At 41.1% G+C, this 16,647-nt stretch overlaps 1 protein-coding gene across 1 annotated transcript; it reads right to left on the reverse strand.

Annotated features, from left to right (window-relative positions):
• Nucleotides 1-700: 700 nt before the first annotated feature.
• On the reverse strand, nucleotides 701-15,875 carry LOC134437668 (myosin heavy chain, fast skeletal muscle-like). The gene is made up of 41 exons (XM_063187167.1): nucleotides 15,853-15,875; nucleotides 14,630-14,671; nucleotides 14,150-14,376; nucleotides 12,804-12,947; nucleotides 12,542-12,698; nucleotides 12,387-12,414; nucleotides 12,175-12,289; nucleotides 11,965-12,057; nucleotides 11,821-11,884; nucleotides 11,611-11,709; nucleotides 11,410-11,513; nucleotides 10,868-11,006; nucleotides 10,660-10,778; nucleotides 10,261-10,410; nucleotides 9,994-10,164; nucleotides 9,600-9,906; nucleotides 9,431-9,507; nucleotides 9,230-9,317; nucleotides 9,007-9,124; nucleotides 8,621-8,744; nucleotides 8,110-8,246; nucleotides 7,746-8,001; nucleotides 6,725-6,967; nucleotides 6,456-6,632; nucleotides 6,147-6,292; nucleotides 5,958-6,048; nucleotides 5,486-5,875; nucleotides 5,279-5,405; nucleotides 4,937-5,055; nucleotides 4,589-4,785; nucleotides 3,986-4,169; nucleotides 3,479-3,644; nucleotides 3,200-3,324; nucleotides 2,794-3,102; nucleotides 2,512-2,715; nucleotides 2,294-2,419; nucleotides 1,717-1,887; nucleotides 1,451-1,555; nucleotides 1,263-1,358; nucleotides 1,043-1,174; nucleotides 701-894 (listed from the first exon to the last, which is right to left on the reverse strand). Exons 3-41 carry the CDS (start codon nucleotides 14,357-14,359, stop codon nucleotides 877-879), a joined length of 5,826 nt encoding a protein of 1,941 aa, XP_063043237.1. The 5' UTR covers nucleotides 14,360-14,376; nucleotides 14,630-14,671; nucleotides 15,853-15,875; the 3' UTR covers nucleotides 701-876.
• Nucleotides 15,876-16,647: the final 772 nt, after the last annotated feature.

The following is a 16,647-nucleotide window of genomic DNA, read 5'->3' on the forward strand; positions in this document are numbered from 1 at the left end:
TGCGCCACTGCAACCCCCCTACCTTTGTCCAATTCTACCGGCTTGATGTGACCGCTATGCCTCTAGGACATGGGTTTTGGGATCACCCGCTACAGGCCTTGGGTGATGGGAGCACTGTCCATACAAGGGACCTTTTTGAATGTCCTTCTCATGTGGTCGGTCAGCATGCGATCCGGGAGTGATCACACACTCCCATAGAAATGACGAACCGATTCTTATGAATAAGAACATAAGGACATGTATATGTCCCCGGTTCTTAGAGTGAGATGAGGGAGTCATCTCTCTGCTTCACCCTACTCGCTACAGCCGAAGAGAGCGTGACTCATGAAGTGAGATTCACGCCCTCGGCGCAGCTTTATAAAGGCAGTGGGCATTCCCGTGAATTCCACCTTTCAGGAGAGATTTTACAAAATCTTCATCACAGGTCGACAGCCAATGAGCTACTCCCATAGAGATGACTCCCTCATCTCGCTCTAAGAACCGGGGACACATGTCCTTATATTTTCTGCCATCTTTAGTGTCTGAGTTGCAATACCTACTCTGGCCATAATCCTATGGTACACTTTGTTAACGCACAGCTAATGTACAACTAACCCCACTATGCAGTTGCACCTGTTGCTCTTGCTTGTTTATTTCTAGTGCACTTTGTATCTGCAAGTGCTGTATGCTGTGATCAACAAAAAAGAAACAAAAGCTGTGGTTATTCTTAAATAGCTTTATTAAAAAATTCATATTTTATGAATATCTTATTTATTTAGGTTGTCCTTGCTGGTTACCAGGGCTGGACTGGGGGCGGGGGAAGGGCCGGGGCCCATGAGGGTGCAGGGCCCACCGGGAACTGTCCAGTATGCCAGATGGCCGCTCCAGCCCTGCTGGTTACTCTTCTTTGGACGGCTGCACATAAAAAGCAGAAGAAAGAGAACGTGTGATTGTGACTAACTCTGATCTATTAATAAGATGGTTGTATATTATTCTCAGTACAGTATTTCTATTACAAAATATTGATGTGCCATTTTGTTTTCCATAGCCGTCCTCACTGTACCTTGCCAGTCTCGCGACTCTTGGCCCGCAGCTTGTTGACCTGGGACTCAGCGATGTCAGCGCGCTCTGCAGCCTCCTCCAGCTCATGCTGCACCTTCCTGTACCTGGACAGGTGAGTGTTGGCCTGTTCCTCCTGTGAAATGTACACGATTTATATCATTAATTGCAGCAGAAGTTAAAAAGGAGTTACTTCAGCTTAAGTCTTTAAAGCCTTTACTCACAGCTTCCTCAGCCTGCCTCTTGTAGGCCTTGACTTTCATCTGAAGTTTGTCCACCAAGTCCTGCAGTCTGGTGACATTCTTCTTGTCCTCCTCAGTCTGCAGAATTTGAATCAAAATGATTGTAGTTAGCTGATTATGTCTTACATTCATTGATGCAGGTCCGCACAAATTAGGCTCATTTACAGTACCTGGTAGGTGAGCTCCTTGACCCTCCTCTCATATTTGCGGACACCTTTCACAGCATCAACTCCACGTCTTTGTTCTGTATCGACCTCACCTTCCAGCTCACGCACCTGTGACAACAGATGATTTGCTTGAGTCCAGTGAACAGTAAAACAATAACAATGAGTGTCCTACAGTCATAAAACACATACTTTAGTATACTTAACTTCCACACATTTTGTCCTTAATTTACTTTGTGATCAATAAAACATCGCTACATATTTCAAAATACCCTGGACTCCAGCTTCTGGAGTTGTTTCTTTCCACCCTTCATGGCCAGGTTCTCAGCCTCATCCAGGCGGTGCTGCAGGTCCTTCACAGTGACCTCCAGGTTCTTCTTCATCCTCTCCAGATGTGAACAAGTGTCCTGTTCTTTCTTCAGTTCCTCGGCCATCATAGCAGCCTTAAGATAAAACAATGCATTGTTTGTGTATTAATTGGTATCAAAGATGTGTAGGGAAGCTTTATCACTTGCAACAGCAATGTGTACTTGTGAACTTCAACATGCACTAGCACTTTTCAGCCACTCCACTGCCTGGCCTTCTACCTCTTGCTTACCTTGCACTATGTACTGTATTATGTCTTATTGCGCTTTTCAATGTTTATTTGTATGCATAATTCCCTGTTTATTTATGGCCCCTCTTGTTTTCTTGTCTTTTGTCTCAGCTATGTGTATTTGTGTTATTACATTTTTGAGCAAACCAAAAGACATTCCTAGCAACTATATGTTATACTGTTGATTTGGCCATAATAAACCTGAACTTGAACTTGAACTTGAATTGTGTACTGTATTCAACGGTTCAACTCACATCAGTGATGGCCTTCTTGGCCTTGTCTTCTGCATTTCTGGACTCTTGAACAATGTCGTCAACCTCACCCTGAACCTGCACAAGGTCACTCTCCAGCTTCTTCTTGGTGCTCAAGAGGCTAGTATTCTGAATGAGGAAAAACGAACAACTCATTATCAATATTGAAATAATTATTGAATATTTAATAGATTACAACAGCTTGTTTTCTTCCAATTTACCTGTGAATGCAGCAGTCCAACACGCTCACTGACGTCAACCAGTTCCTGCTCAGCCACTTTGCGGCCTCTCTCTGTCTGTTCCAAAGCAACTCTCAGCTCCTCAATCTCAGCCACCATAAGGCCGTTCCTGCGCTCCACCATGGCAACCTGCTCCTTCATGTCGTCCTGTCCTCTTACAGCATCGTCAAGGTGTAGTTGGGCATCCTGTGTATAATACCACGATAGTGAGAAAACATCTTTTCATCTTTAACTGGTTTATTAAATGTTGGACTGTGATTATACCTTGAGTTGTCCTTGGACATTCCTGAGCTGCTTCATTGATTCAGCTGCCTGGCGGTTGGCATGGCTGAGCTGAACTTCCAGCTCATTGAGGTCTCCCTCCATCTTCTTCTTGACTCTCAGGGCATCATTTCTGCTCCTGACCTCAGAGTCCAGAGTGCCCTGCATGGTATCAATCACCCTTTGGCTGTTCCTCTTGATCTGCTCCATCTCCTCATCCTTCTCTGCCAGCTTCCTGTCAACCTCACCTTTCACCTGGTTGAGCTCCAGCTGAACACGAACAATCTTGGACTCTTCATGCTCAAGTGTACCCTAATTCGAGAGATGTTTAAAGTAATGAATGTGACTATGTTATCACAGAGAAGATGTACATGAATGATTTATAAAAAGGTTATTGTCTTAATCCTACCTCTGCCTCCTCTAGTGCAGATTGGATTTCTGTTTTCTCAGTCTCCACTGTCTTCTTCGCCTTCTCAAGCTCATGAATACTCTTGCCAGTTTCACCAAGTTGCTCGGTGAGGTCAGAAATTTCCTCTGTAGAAGTCAATAATAATAGTGATAACAATTGCTGTATTGGAATAGTTCTGAATGGCCTACACATTTATTATGCCGTTTTAATTACTATTCAGTAGGTAGTACACTTTGTTGCCATTTGATACAAGGGTGTGGAGGAGAAATATTGACATACGCTGTAAGTTCTTATTCTCCCTCTTCAGGGTCTCCAGGTGATCCAGAGCCTCTTCATATGAGTTCTTCATCTTGAAGAGCTCAGTGCCGAGAGAGCGAGCTTCTTTTTGAGCACCTTCCAGCTCAGCCTGGCCCTCTTCAAACTTCTGCTTCCAATCTGCCAGGACCTAATACGAAAGAATAAAAGCGGATTCATGAAAGCACTGTGATTTTGGGCACAAATGCAATGCTAAACAAAGCCATACACTCTCAGAAATAAAGGTACAGAACTCGTCGTTGTGGCAGTACCCTCAAGGGAAGTACCATTGCGTCGCTTGATTGGTACCCCAAAAAAGAGGTGCATTTAGTTTCTTGCAATGTCGACCACTTGCAATGTCGACCAATGCGCATCTGACATCTCTTTTTTGAGGTACCACCCAAGCGGCGCAATGGAACTTGAGGGTACTGCCACAACGACAAGTCAATCTGTACCTTTATTTCTGAGAGTGTATGTTGTCATTTCATATACCTTGTCAAAGTTCCTTTGTTTCTTATCAAGGTTCGCAGCCAATGCATTTGCCCTCTCCACATCAATCATGAGATCCTCCACTTCACCCTGCAGTCTCTGTTTGGTCTTCTCCAGGGAGGCACATTTGGAGTTGACAGCCTCAATTGATTCCTCAGCATCCTGGAGACGCTGTGCAAGCTTTTTCCTACAGGAAAGATAATTTCATAAAATGTGTTAATGCTCATAGTGATACCAAAGAGGTTGGATATATAATAAGAGGAATCGAAACACGCCCACTCAATGCAAAAGCGTGTGCTCAAAATTCGGTCTCCTAAGGGGGCGTTGTCCCTCCTTCTTCTTCTCTTTTCGTGGTGTTTGCACAAGACGTGTGCTTCTGCCATCTACAGCGCTAAGGGGACTCCATTTATTCTCAACCTCAAGACTCCGAAGGTCTCCTAATCGAAGGTCTCCTAAAGGGGCGTTCACCCGACGTAAAGTGGATACCGGAAAAGAACTCGCCTGCTTTATCTCCCTCTCATATACGATTCTCTGGTGATACTTAATCAATTGGAAATGATTGTGTTCATTAGATTCTGTATTAAATTGAATTAAATCATATCTTACTTCGATTCCTCCAGCTCTTCAGTGCGTTGGATAGCATCAGTCTCATATTTGGACCTCCACTGAGCCACCTCACTGTTGGCCTTGGACATGCCACGCTGCAGCTCAGCCTTGGCCTCCTGCTCCTCCTCAAACTGCTCCCTGAGCAGGTCACAGTCATGACGTGCTGATTGGACAGCATGAGCCAGGGCATTCTTGGCCTTGAGGAAAGTATTACAAATATTGGTTAGACTGATGATGACAAGTATAAAAACATTGGGTAGCCTATACTGATATCAAAAAACATGTCCTGTGTAAATACATCTGCTGATGCGACTGGACACATCGTCAGTGATGAATTGCCAATCTTACCTTGACTTCCTCCTCAACCGCCCTCTTCAGCTCCTCAATCTGCTGGACATAAGCTTGTTTGCCTCTGGTCAGCTGAGAGACAAGAGCTTCCTTCTCCTCAAGCTGACGGGCCATCTCACCTTTGGGCCATGGCATTATATTAGTTTTATCCAAAGTGTTTTGCAAAGGACATAAAGAAACCTACATATTTAGATGAATACTGGCACAAAAGGTTTAACAAAGTTGGAGCTGCAAGCACCTTTTCACTATGTCTTGAGAACTAGTCCTACTCCCATAATTGTGACAGTTCAATTCACATTTTAAAAATCAAATCATCCTTTTATCTTTATATTTTCCACTTACCATTTTCAGTAGTGAGTCTTGCTTTCTGTGCACTCATATCATTAAGCTGACGCGTGTTTTCATCTGCCTTTGCTTTAATCTCACTCGTTTGGTCTTCAAGGGTGCGACACATCTTTTCAAGATTTGCCTGAATATGCAAAGTTAATCATGTTATCATGTTCAACCACTGGAAATATTAATAAATGTTTCATTCTTTTAAGGTAATACCTTTGCTTTAGCCACAGCCTCCATATTACTGGAGAGGTCATCTATCTCCATTTTGCATTCACTCTTCTCCTTCTCCAGCTTCTGTTTGACACGCTGAAGGTTGTCAATCTGCTCTCCCAGTTCTGCCACGCTGTCAGCCTGCTTCTTGCGAAGAGCAGAGGCAGTAGCTTCATGCTGCAGGGTGGACTCTTCAAGATCACGACGCAGCTTCTGGAACTCAGCCTCTCGCTTCTTGTTCATCTCAATTTGAGCAGCAGTGGCCCCACCAGCCTCCTCAAGCCTCTCACTGATCTCCTCAAGTTCCCTGGAGAGATCAGCTCTTTGCTTCTCAATTTTAGCTCGAGCAGCACGCTCAGCTTCAATCTCCTCTTCTAGTTCCTCAATGCGGGCCTAAATATTTTGATAAAGATTAGCACTTTGAACTTCTTTCATCCAAAAGAGAGAACATTGCAGTACTTTCATGATGAATCACCTGAAGTTCTTTGATCTTCTTTTGAAGTTGAGCTCCAAGTGATTGTTCATCTTCAATCTTGCTGAGATACTGACTTATCTCAAAGTCTTTCCTATAAAACAAAAAAATAATGACACAGAGATCATAAAGCAACCACATATTACATATATACGTACAATATATTTGTGATTAATTATTTTAGTTCCGTACTTTTTTATTTTCTCATCAGACTGTTGCTTGTCATTCTCCAGATCCATTATGGCTTCTTGACTAAGTTTGAGGTCACCCTCAAGCTTCCTCTTGGCCCTTTCAAGGTCCATGCGGAGTTTCTTCTCTTGCTCCAATGAGCCCTCCAGCTTTTGTTAAGTGAATATGGAAAACAAAGGTTATACTGTACAGCTACTACTACATTAACGTGCACACTTTTTGGGGTTCTTTTCATTTTAATTATTTGTTCTTGTTTCTTCATTTTTGTCACTGTAATGTCAACAGTTCACACTTTACATGTGCATTACTTACATCATCCACTTGTTGTTCAAGTTTGGTCTTTGACTTTGTCAGAGTGTTGCATTTGTCTTCCTCTGCTTGGAGATCATCCAGAGTCTGCTGGTGTGCCTCTTGGAGGGCTTTCTTTTCCTTGGTCAACTTGACAATTTGTTCATCCTGAGATGCCATCTCCTCTGTCAGGTTTTTAACCTAAAATACAAAGTGATGATGTTACAGAGGGTTTCAGTCAAGAATTTCTCATCTTGCAGTACTATTGTGATTAAAATGTATTAAACAAAGACCTTGTTTTCTGTGGCATGCTTCTCCTTTTCCACTTTGGCCAAGGTAAGCTCCAAGTCATCAATGTCTTTCTTCAGTTCAGAGCACTCATCCTCCAGTTTCCTCTTCTTAGCGGTGAGCTCAGCATTGATCTCCTCCTCATCTTCCAGCCTCTCGGTTGTCTCTTTGAGTTTGGCCTCCAGCTGGATTTTGCTCTTAATAAGTCCCTCACACCTCTCCTCAGCATCTGAGAGACACTCAGTTTCCTGGTGTAAGAGAAGAAAGTTTGTCAAAAGTGTTTATTGTAACACTTTATGTGGAATGTCTTTTTTTAGTTTCTTGGTCATTGATGCTTTTTTTTTTTAAATAGCTGGGCTAGGGCTACTTTTACAGTGTGATCAAATGGAAGAAAACCGGGCGCCAGGGCCAATGTTGCGCAACACAACATCAGGCATCAATGGGTTAATATGCAGGGATGAAAGTATATGCCAGTGTGCTCAGGTGCATAGTTGGCTGCCAGTAAGACAAAATGTTTATTACTTGCAAAAACACAAACTAAAAAATTGAAATGAGTAAGGTTGACTATTTAAGTTCAGAGCACTATTCCATAACATGATATTTGAGAAAAGTGTCTGATAAAGAGAATAACGCAATAGTCGCAAAACGTGTGTATCTGCTATTTGCGTTTGCAGTCAATTTTTCTGTCATTTGTTTTTATTCTGGCACCTCAATATAATGAAAATGTGCTTTACTTTCTGTCAGATGACCGTTATTGTCACAACCTAAGATATATTGTTGTCATTTGTCAGTATGACAATTATTGTCATTACGTGTAGGTCTTCCAAGTATGCTGCTTGTTCCCGAAACGAAGAAAGAGTGGATGTGTTTGGGCCCTTCTGAAGTATCCAAAGTTTTTACTAGACCTACATTACTACAGGCAAAATGAATCATATCAATTCATCTTATTTTATTTCTTAACATACAGGAAGCTAGAAAAATAATTGAAATTGAATAACTTTATAAAACAATGAAGAGATTACTCACAGATGCTACAGCTAATTGCAGATCATTCTTTTCCTGAAGCAGTGACACCATCTTCTCCTCTAAGTCCTTCTTTCTTGCGAGGGCAACTTCCAGGTCAGCCTTCATTTTGCCAAAGCTCTCCTTCATATTTGAAAGTTCCTTCTCAGTCTCAGCACTCTTCAGGAGTGGCTTGATCTTGAAGTACACTCCCATCCATGGCCAGTTTTTCACATTCATGAATGAGCGGATATTGTACTGGATGGTGTAGATAGCTTCTCTGTTTGTAGGGACATGCATTTTGCAGTGAGAAGAAATCTTTGTGGACTCAGAAATATTAACAATAATAATGTGTTTTGGTGAAAATGTAGCTTCCCCTCCAAATCACCTCCTTTCCATCATCTTGACAAACTCCCTCCTCATCAGGTAAGCACGACAGAGCGCTTGAGTCATTGTGACCAGAATTGACAACTTCTCATCTCGCATCTCCTCAAGAGTACCCAGCAGCCCAGCTTTGAAGAATACCTACAAGAGTTTGTATAATTTAGCCATAGCATTCTCTTTCCATTTTCACAGCTAAAATGGTAATATCTTGTGAAAAGGATGTTCTTAGTAACAAGGTCGTAACGAGACATTTTCAAATACTGCGGACAAATACTGTATGCTGTACTGCATGCTGTACATTTAGAATGCTTCAAAGTCTTCAGTCAAAGTCTTAACATTGTTTTCATTAATCACTGACTTGAGGATAAATGAGGGTGGCGTATACAGACTGAATTTATCATTGTTGATCATATATCGCTTTTCATCATAGATACATTTTACATTTCTGAGAAAAAATACAGAGGACATGACCTCTGTGTCCTCAATGGTAGTTATGGCCATGCTTAATAATTTACCTTGGTGTGGCCAAACATGTACTGAGTGTGGTCCACATCAATGGAACCCAAGAGTTTCTCTGAAGCCTTCTTGTTGTCAATGAATTGTCCTTCTGGGATGACACTGGCATTCAGCACTTTGTATCTGGAATGGTGTGAATAGGCAATGTTTTCATTTCAAATGTTAGTATGGAAAGTACACTGCTATTATTATGTCCGAAGTCCTGCTTCCTGAAGTCATGCTTTGAACCTATTTAATTATTTGGTGATTATAGAAAAAAAAATTAAAAGACATTTCAATTGTTGCTCCTTTACACCTTCATTTACACCTTGATTGTTAAACAACATTTTTCTAATGTTTAAGCAGAGCCCTTATAGTTAAGGATTACACACAAAAAAATGTTAACCTCTGCTTGAAGTCAGCATAAATGATTCTGCTGGGGAAGCCCTTTCTGCAGATTCTGATACCCTCCAGCACACCATTACATCTCAGTTGGTGAAGCACCAAGAAGTTCTCCATCAGGCCTTAAAAAAAAACAAATTATTGTATGAAGAAGTTAGTATCCAAGTAAAATTCATGGCGGAACATCCAAAAGCAGTTATTCAAAGCATGTTAAGCAATTAACTCACCAGGAGTCTTAGACTCATTAGGAATCAAGCAGCGCACAAAGTGAGGATGGGTGCTCCTCAGATTGGTCATCAGCTTGCCCAAGTTCTCCTGTGGTCAAGAGAGTACATGAAAATGTCATGTTTACGTATACATACGAATGTCACAAAATAATGAATCAGAGAATTCTGGGGGGAAAAAAAACAACCATTTGAATTAATTACCCTGAACAGACAGGACACCGTCTGGAAGGAGCCACCCTTCTTCTTCTTGCCACCCTTCGCCTTACCACCACCGTCAGCTGTGTCATGGATAGGTAACAAGACAATGAAAAACTGCACTCTTTTCTTAGACTGTAGGGTTAAAAATACTGAGGGAGATAGGCATTCATACCTTCAGGACCACCGTGGGAAGCATACAAGAAGCACAGCAATTTCATTGCAGACTTCTGGTACAGCTGCACAACAGAGTCGTTCAGTGGGTCCTTGTTCTTGTCCAGCCAGCCAGTGATGTTGTAGTCCACAGTGCCAGCATAGTGCACAAGGGAAAAGTGGGCCTCTGGCTTGCCCTTCACTGGTTTGGGTTTCTCAAAGCATTTGGTTTTGCCAAGATGCTGATCATACAACTTGCCCTTGAAGGTAGTGTCTGAGGCCTTGGGGAACATGCACTCCTCTTCAAGGATGGAGAAGATGCCCAGTGGCTGTTAATGAAGGCCATGTAACCATTCAGTACATTTGAATGTGCTTTTGTTCAAACTTGTTTTTATTTGTCATATAGTGTATATTACCTTCTCAATAAGCTCAATGCAGGCAGCCAGATCCATACCAAAGTCAATGAATTCCCACACAATACCGTCTTTCTTGTACTCCTCTTGTTCAAGTACAAACATGGTGTGGTTGAAGAACTGTTGCAGTTTCTCATTGGTGAAGTTGATACACAGCTGTTCCAAGCTGTTGTACTGTTGAAGACACATTCTATCAATGGAGTACTAAAAAGCATTACACGTTCTAAGTAAAATACATTGTGGAACTAAGATGAGTAGATGAGTACTCACATCAAAGATCTCAAATCCTGCAATGTCCAGCACACCAATGAAGAACTGTCTTGCCTGTTTGGTGTCCAACATCTCATTGATGCGGATGACCATCCACAAAAACATCTTCTCGTATACTGACTTACAAAGAGCTGAAACCGAATTGTTCACCTAATGAAAATAATAGGCCATTAAATATTTGTCCACAAAAATGACTGATATACAGTACAGTAGCACCTTGTCATAATCACCATCCAGAGTGCAAACAAATGAGACTATTAATTAAAGAGAAATAATTACAGCATTACTGTAGATTTTACAGTACAGGTGGTGTATAATTGCCTACTTCTCCAAAGTAAACATTAGCTCACACTAAGATGCCTAATGAACTTATCAAGTGTATTTTAAATACATACTAACCTGTGGTACAGTTTGGCCTTTGGTCACAAACTCATTTCCGACCTTCACTCTTGGGTAGCACAGAGCCTTCAGCATGTCAGCAGAGTTCAGGCCCATGAGGTAGGCGATTTTGTCGGCCTCTGAGTAGAATTCAAAGTTTTGTCTTGTGTTGTTAACACATTTAAATTATATTTTATTATGGACTCTGTTTCTGTCATGCAATCCTTACCCTCAGTGCCATCAGGCTCAGCCTGCTCCTCTCTCTGCTTCTGCTTGAAATGCATGCTACCGTGATGCATTACAGCTCCGGTCAGTTTGTAGATGCCAATTTTCTCCTCAGCATTGAAGCCCAGGATGTCAATAGCTGTCTGTTAGAGAAAAAGGTTTTTGATATGGACTGAGTCATAAATGATTAATCGCAGTGTACATCAAATGAAACAGCTTCAAAAGAAAAATATCATTACAGGATTTGCAAAATTGCAAAACAGGATTTTGCAACAACAAAAAACACACACACATCTGAGGATATCTTTAAGCTCAATTGTTCTTAAACTGGGGAAGTTTTAATGGTTTAATCATTGTCTGTCAAACTTAATATAAACACAATTCTACAAAATCATGAAGCAACTAACTGTATTGTTTATTTTGACTTTTAAGTTGTAATAAAATTGTTTCTTGCTTCATTTTCTCAGAGTCATGCGTTAGGATTACTTTCATTAGTCTTTTTGTGTTTATACCGGTATTCACCCTTCCCCAACTTAAACATCTTACATCAGTAGCAATGAACTCCTCCACATCATCAATGCTCTTGACAGTGATTTCACCTTGGCTGATCATAGGGAAATCATAGGGGTTTTGGGTGATAAGCAGGCCCTCTGGGTAAAACAAAAAAACAGACAATGCATATTATAGGCTCACTGTGCTGTAGTATAACATTTTTCAGTCATGTGAGGTAGAATCATGTGTTGTTACCAATGAGCTCAGGCTTGTGCCCAGTCATGAGTTGGTAGAAGATATGGTAGCTCCTCTCAGCAGACAGCTGGAATGTCACTCTTGACTTCTCCAGCAGATCTATTATGTATAATTTTGAAATGATCACACGTGTTAATAGTTGTTAATTTCTCAAATGTTGTATTATATTGAATCTTTTTTGAATACTTCATAAGAATTCAGGAGTCTTACAAGTCTCAATATCAGCAGAAGCCAGCTTGCCAGTTTGGCCAAAATGAATTCTGATGAATTTACCCTTAAGAGATAGAAACATATGTCACCCACACTGTTTAAGGAGATTAAATTATTTATAAACCAACATTTTCAAATACTTACAAAACGGGAGGAGTTGTCATTCCTCACAGTCTTGGCATTACCATAAGACTCTAGTAGAGGGTTGGCTGCAATGATCTGGTCCTCCAGTGACCCCTACAGGGCAAAGAAAGCCATTGATGGATATGACGCTTTAAATTCAGTACACTATCATGTGAACTCATACAGTGCATGCACACAATATATGTGCATCAACACTATTACATAGCCTACCTGGATTTTTCCAACTTGTGCTGGCTGGTCTTTCTTTCCTCCAGCCACTGCAATTGTTGCAAAGTACTGGATGACACGTTTAGTGTTTACAGTCTTCCCTGCACCGGATTCTCCACTGGGGGTCAACAAGCAAGAAATAGAAATATCAAGCATGTTTGCTAAAGCATACTGTATGGTCTTACATAGCATTACGATATAATGATTTTACTTACGTAATAAGGACAGACTGATTCTCACGATCTGGAAAGTAATTATATGACATTAGTAAATCAGCCTTTTTGCAGATCATGCCATGTAGAAAAAGAGATACACAAGTATGTGGATAATGGAAAATGTAGAAATATTGTAGAAGCTCATATACACTGACCTTGGAGCATGAACTGATAGGCGTTATCAGAGATGGAGAAGATGTGGGGTGGAGCCTCAATCCTCTTCTTGCCTCTGTATCCTTCAACAACAACTTGATCGTACACTGGGAGCCACTTGTAGGGGTTCACAGTGACGCAGAACAGCCCAGAGTAGGTCTGATGAAGAGGGAAAAAAATATTTGTTATTGCATCCTTTGATAATATTGCACTGATGTTTTCAGTTAATCAAGGTCAGTTCTTTTTTTTCTGTATCAATCTTACGTAGATCATCCATGCTGCATAACGCTCTTTGAGGTTGTACAACACAGAGGGCTCGTGGAGGTGGGTCATCATGGCCATGTCCTCAATTTTGTCGTATTTTGGAGGATTCATGGGGAAGATTTCATCCTCCTTCAACGTGACTTCCTGTAAGATATAGTAAACAATTTGCTCCTAACTTCCTGCAACATGTGAAAACTAGTATGCAGAATATGGAATTGTAGGAAAACAAGTAAGGAAAGAGAAGGCCGGTGTTTGTCTAATTTTGGTCACAGTAATGAAGCCAGCTTTTTTGCCTTCATTACATTTCACTTTCCTGATGCTTTCATTTTATTCAAAACGACTTACAGTCATTATTTTTCAGGGTATTGGTTACAGTCCCTGGAGCAATGTAGGGTTACGTGCCTTGCTCAAGGGCACTTCCGCCATGGATGGAGATGTAGAGAGAGGTCAGGGAGGATTTGAATCTGCAACCCCCAGATTGAAAGACCAACTCTCTAACCACTAGGCCACGGCTGCCCCCCCCTACGCCATAGCTGCCTTCATCTGAGCCCGGCTACGGAATCAGACTTTCAGGCTCCAGAAGTTTGAAAATCCCATTGACTCCAATTTTAAGCAGACAATTTTGACACTTTCAAATATATAGTATAGGCCTACACTAACAGCCTGGTTCAAAGATCCAGAGATTGTCTGTCAATCGTGGTAATAGCCTACACGACAATACACATATTGTGACTAGTATTTTAACCCCTTGAGACACGGCATTATAAATTAGATGTTACCAGAATGACAATGACCAAGTCATAATGTATTTCTAAAGGCCCCGTGCACTGTCATAGTAGTGTAGTAGCCTACTATAGTAGGTAACTTTCAATGTCTATTACAGCATTAAGGGGTTAAACACTTTCCATTGTACACATAGCAATGTGTACGTTTTACAAACTAGCGTGGTTGGCAGGGCTGACATGATTGACGCTAACAGCCTGTTCCTCCAGACATCCAAACACTTCACTGATTTCCGCGTGGTGTGGTGCAATCATTACAGGCACATCTTGACTTTGATTAAGAAGGTAGATCGAAAATGATGACAGATGCATTAAAATAGCAACACTGTGTGCTTCAAATTCATCCTCATTTCAGCTTTGCAAAAGCCTATGGGCGATGATGTCACGGATGCTTTGTCCATACATTATACTGCCTATGCTTGAGAACCACTGGTTCAGTATTGGCTTAGCAGGTTTTCTCCCTCGGCCAGTTTTTCATTTAACTATTGTCGCCCAATCTCACTGAAACGGAGGTGTGCTTATTCTTTCATAATTGGGAAAAAAAAAAAAAAACATTTCACTTACTTTACTCTTATCACCCTCTAGAGTTTTGAGTATGCATTTGCCACCGTCTCTTTTCTGTAGAACTGCTTTCACATAATCTTCTGCTTTGTCAACACAGAAGAAAGCCGATTTGGCATCAAAGGGTCTGGTTTGGGCCTCCAGACGCTCCTTCTCTGGCTTGCGGAGGTAGATGGCCGCACCCCCAAAGCAGTCCATATCCCCATCCCCCATGGTGGCACGCTGGATATCTAGGAAAATAATAATAATAATAATAATAATAATAATAATAATAATAATAATAATAATAATAATAAGTGTATCTGTATAGCACAGTATCATACAAGGCATGCAGCTCAAAGAGCTTAACAAATGGATAAACATCAATGTTAAAAGTTGAAGTAGAAAAGAGAGACAGAAACAAGAAAGAATAGCAAGAAGACAAGAGAAGGAACTAAACCGTTACATTCATACATCTTTTGAGTTTATTTTTATGATACTAACCTTTTCACGTCCAATGAGAAACTGATGTTAAGTCTGGCGTGTCTGTAAAATATACAAAATAACTATTTCAATTCAGATGTTTTTTTATGACTTTGTACTTTTGAGCTTTTGTACTCTTTCCCTACAGCCAGGGGTGCCGACAGGGGGGGGGGAGTGGGGGGGGCAAAGGGGACAGCGGTCCTTCCTACAGCTACCACTCCAGCTCCAGCTGGATCGGCCATGCACTCAGAATGGAACCGAACGCAATTCCAAGAGTCGCATTACACTGGACCCCAGAGGCAAAAGGAAGAAAGGGAGGCCAAAAATGACATGGCACCGGACCATTGAGAATCAGCTCCAGCAGCACCATCAAAGCTGGGGGACCATTGAGAAGTTGGCTACCGACAGATTTAAGTGGAGAGACTTTGCTGCTGCCCTATGCGCCGAATGGCGTGATGGGGTTAAGTAAGTAACAGGGCTTGACACTGGCACCTGCCAACCGGCCAAATGCTGGTAAAACTTGGCTGTGGCTAATAATACGTTCAGTGTCACTGGCCAATTTCGCTGGCAGCTTATTCCTTGGTATGACATAACTTATATTCTGTTGTTTGCCCCTTGTTGCATTTTATTGTTGTATTTAAGTTCAAGAAAAAGCTCAGTAACTCAGTTTCTATTTGCTTGACATATTTCTGTGTAGGGAAAGCTATACAGCACACTAATCTTGCTTAGCATCTTATCTTCTGAGGTTAGAGGTACACTATTATGATTAAGGGGGGAAAATCATTATAAAATATGTGGCTTGTGGAATACCAGAATGACTAGTGACTCGGGAAAACCACTTGCCACAGTGGCTGGTGGATGAAAAAAGCCCTGCTAAATAAGTAAGTGCTCCAGCTCTCCACAGGATGTAGTAGAGTAGAGTAGAGTAGAGTATCGTTTATTGATCCCCCAGGGGGAAATAAAGGTGTCAAGTAGCATACACACATACATAAATAAAGACATTGCTCACAAGACATTACACACATACTTACACATAAAATAACCATATATAGCTCACTGTTACATACATTTTGCCAAGGCATCTCTCTCTCTCTCTCTCTCTCTCTCTCTCTCTCTCTCTCTCTCTCTCTCTCTCTCTCTCTCTCTCTCTCTCTCTCTCTCTCTCTCTCTCTCTCTCTCTCTCTCTCTCTCTCTCTCACACACACACACACACACACACACACAAAGTGTCCACAGTCACTCACCTGTAGAAGGCAGCAGATGGTCTTAGGAAGAGCCACAGCCTCTGCCCTGTTTTTATAGAGAACCTTTTGGCCAATCAGCAGATCAGCGCTGCTTGATATGGGCATGTACTTGTTGGGGTTGTCCCAGGTGTACTTGGGGCAAATCAGCTTCAGCAGATATATTTTTAGTATTTAGTAGACATTTCCTTTGATTTTAGATTGTGTTTGATGTCTGATGAAGTCCTTGTCTATCTTTCATTTATTTATTTATTTAGTGTCCATACTTGGTTATCTGATGGGCAGTGTGTATGTGATGTGTTCATAACCATGCAAGCAGTAGTATTCTGTTTCAGGGATCCCTTTATCGTATACATACACATAGCCTTTGTCAGCACTTACTTTATGCATATATGATATGCAACTTTCACATTGGTATTTCTTGTGCTGTGAACTTCTTAAAAGTAGGGAAAATAATGTATAAATATACTGAGAAAAAGATAATCATGACTGTGACTTTACTTTTCGAACTGCTCAATCATATTTTGTATGCCATGGCAAAGTTTCGAATCTGTTGGTTGAAATAGGAAAAACTATTTTAAAACTGCTACAAGTTTACAAGTTTATTTATTTAAAAATGACAGCGTATATTACCAGCATTTAAACAAAAATGCTAAATACATAAGATTATAGCCATGAGGCTAATTTCCATCTTTTGTCCCTTGACAGGTTTGATGTTCCTTAAAAAAGACAAGGTTAAAACAGAACTAAAAATACACAGTTATAGCACACAGTTGTAAAATTATAGAGTCAAAGATA

This window comes from Engraulis encrasicolus, chromosome 2, assembly GCF_034702125.1.
Source record: "Engraulis encrasicolus isolate BLACKSEA-1 chromosome 2, IST_EnEncr_1.0, whole genome shotgun sequence".
Lineage (NCBI taxonomy): Eukaryota > Metazoa > Chordata > Actinopteri > Clupeiformes > Engraulidae > Engraulis > Engraulis encrasicolus.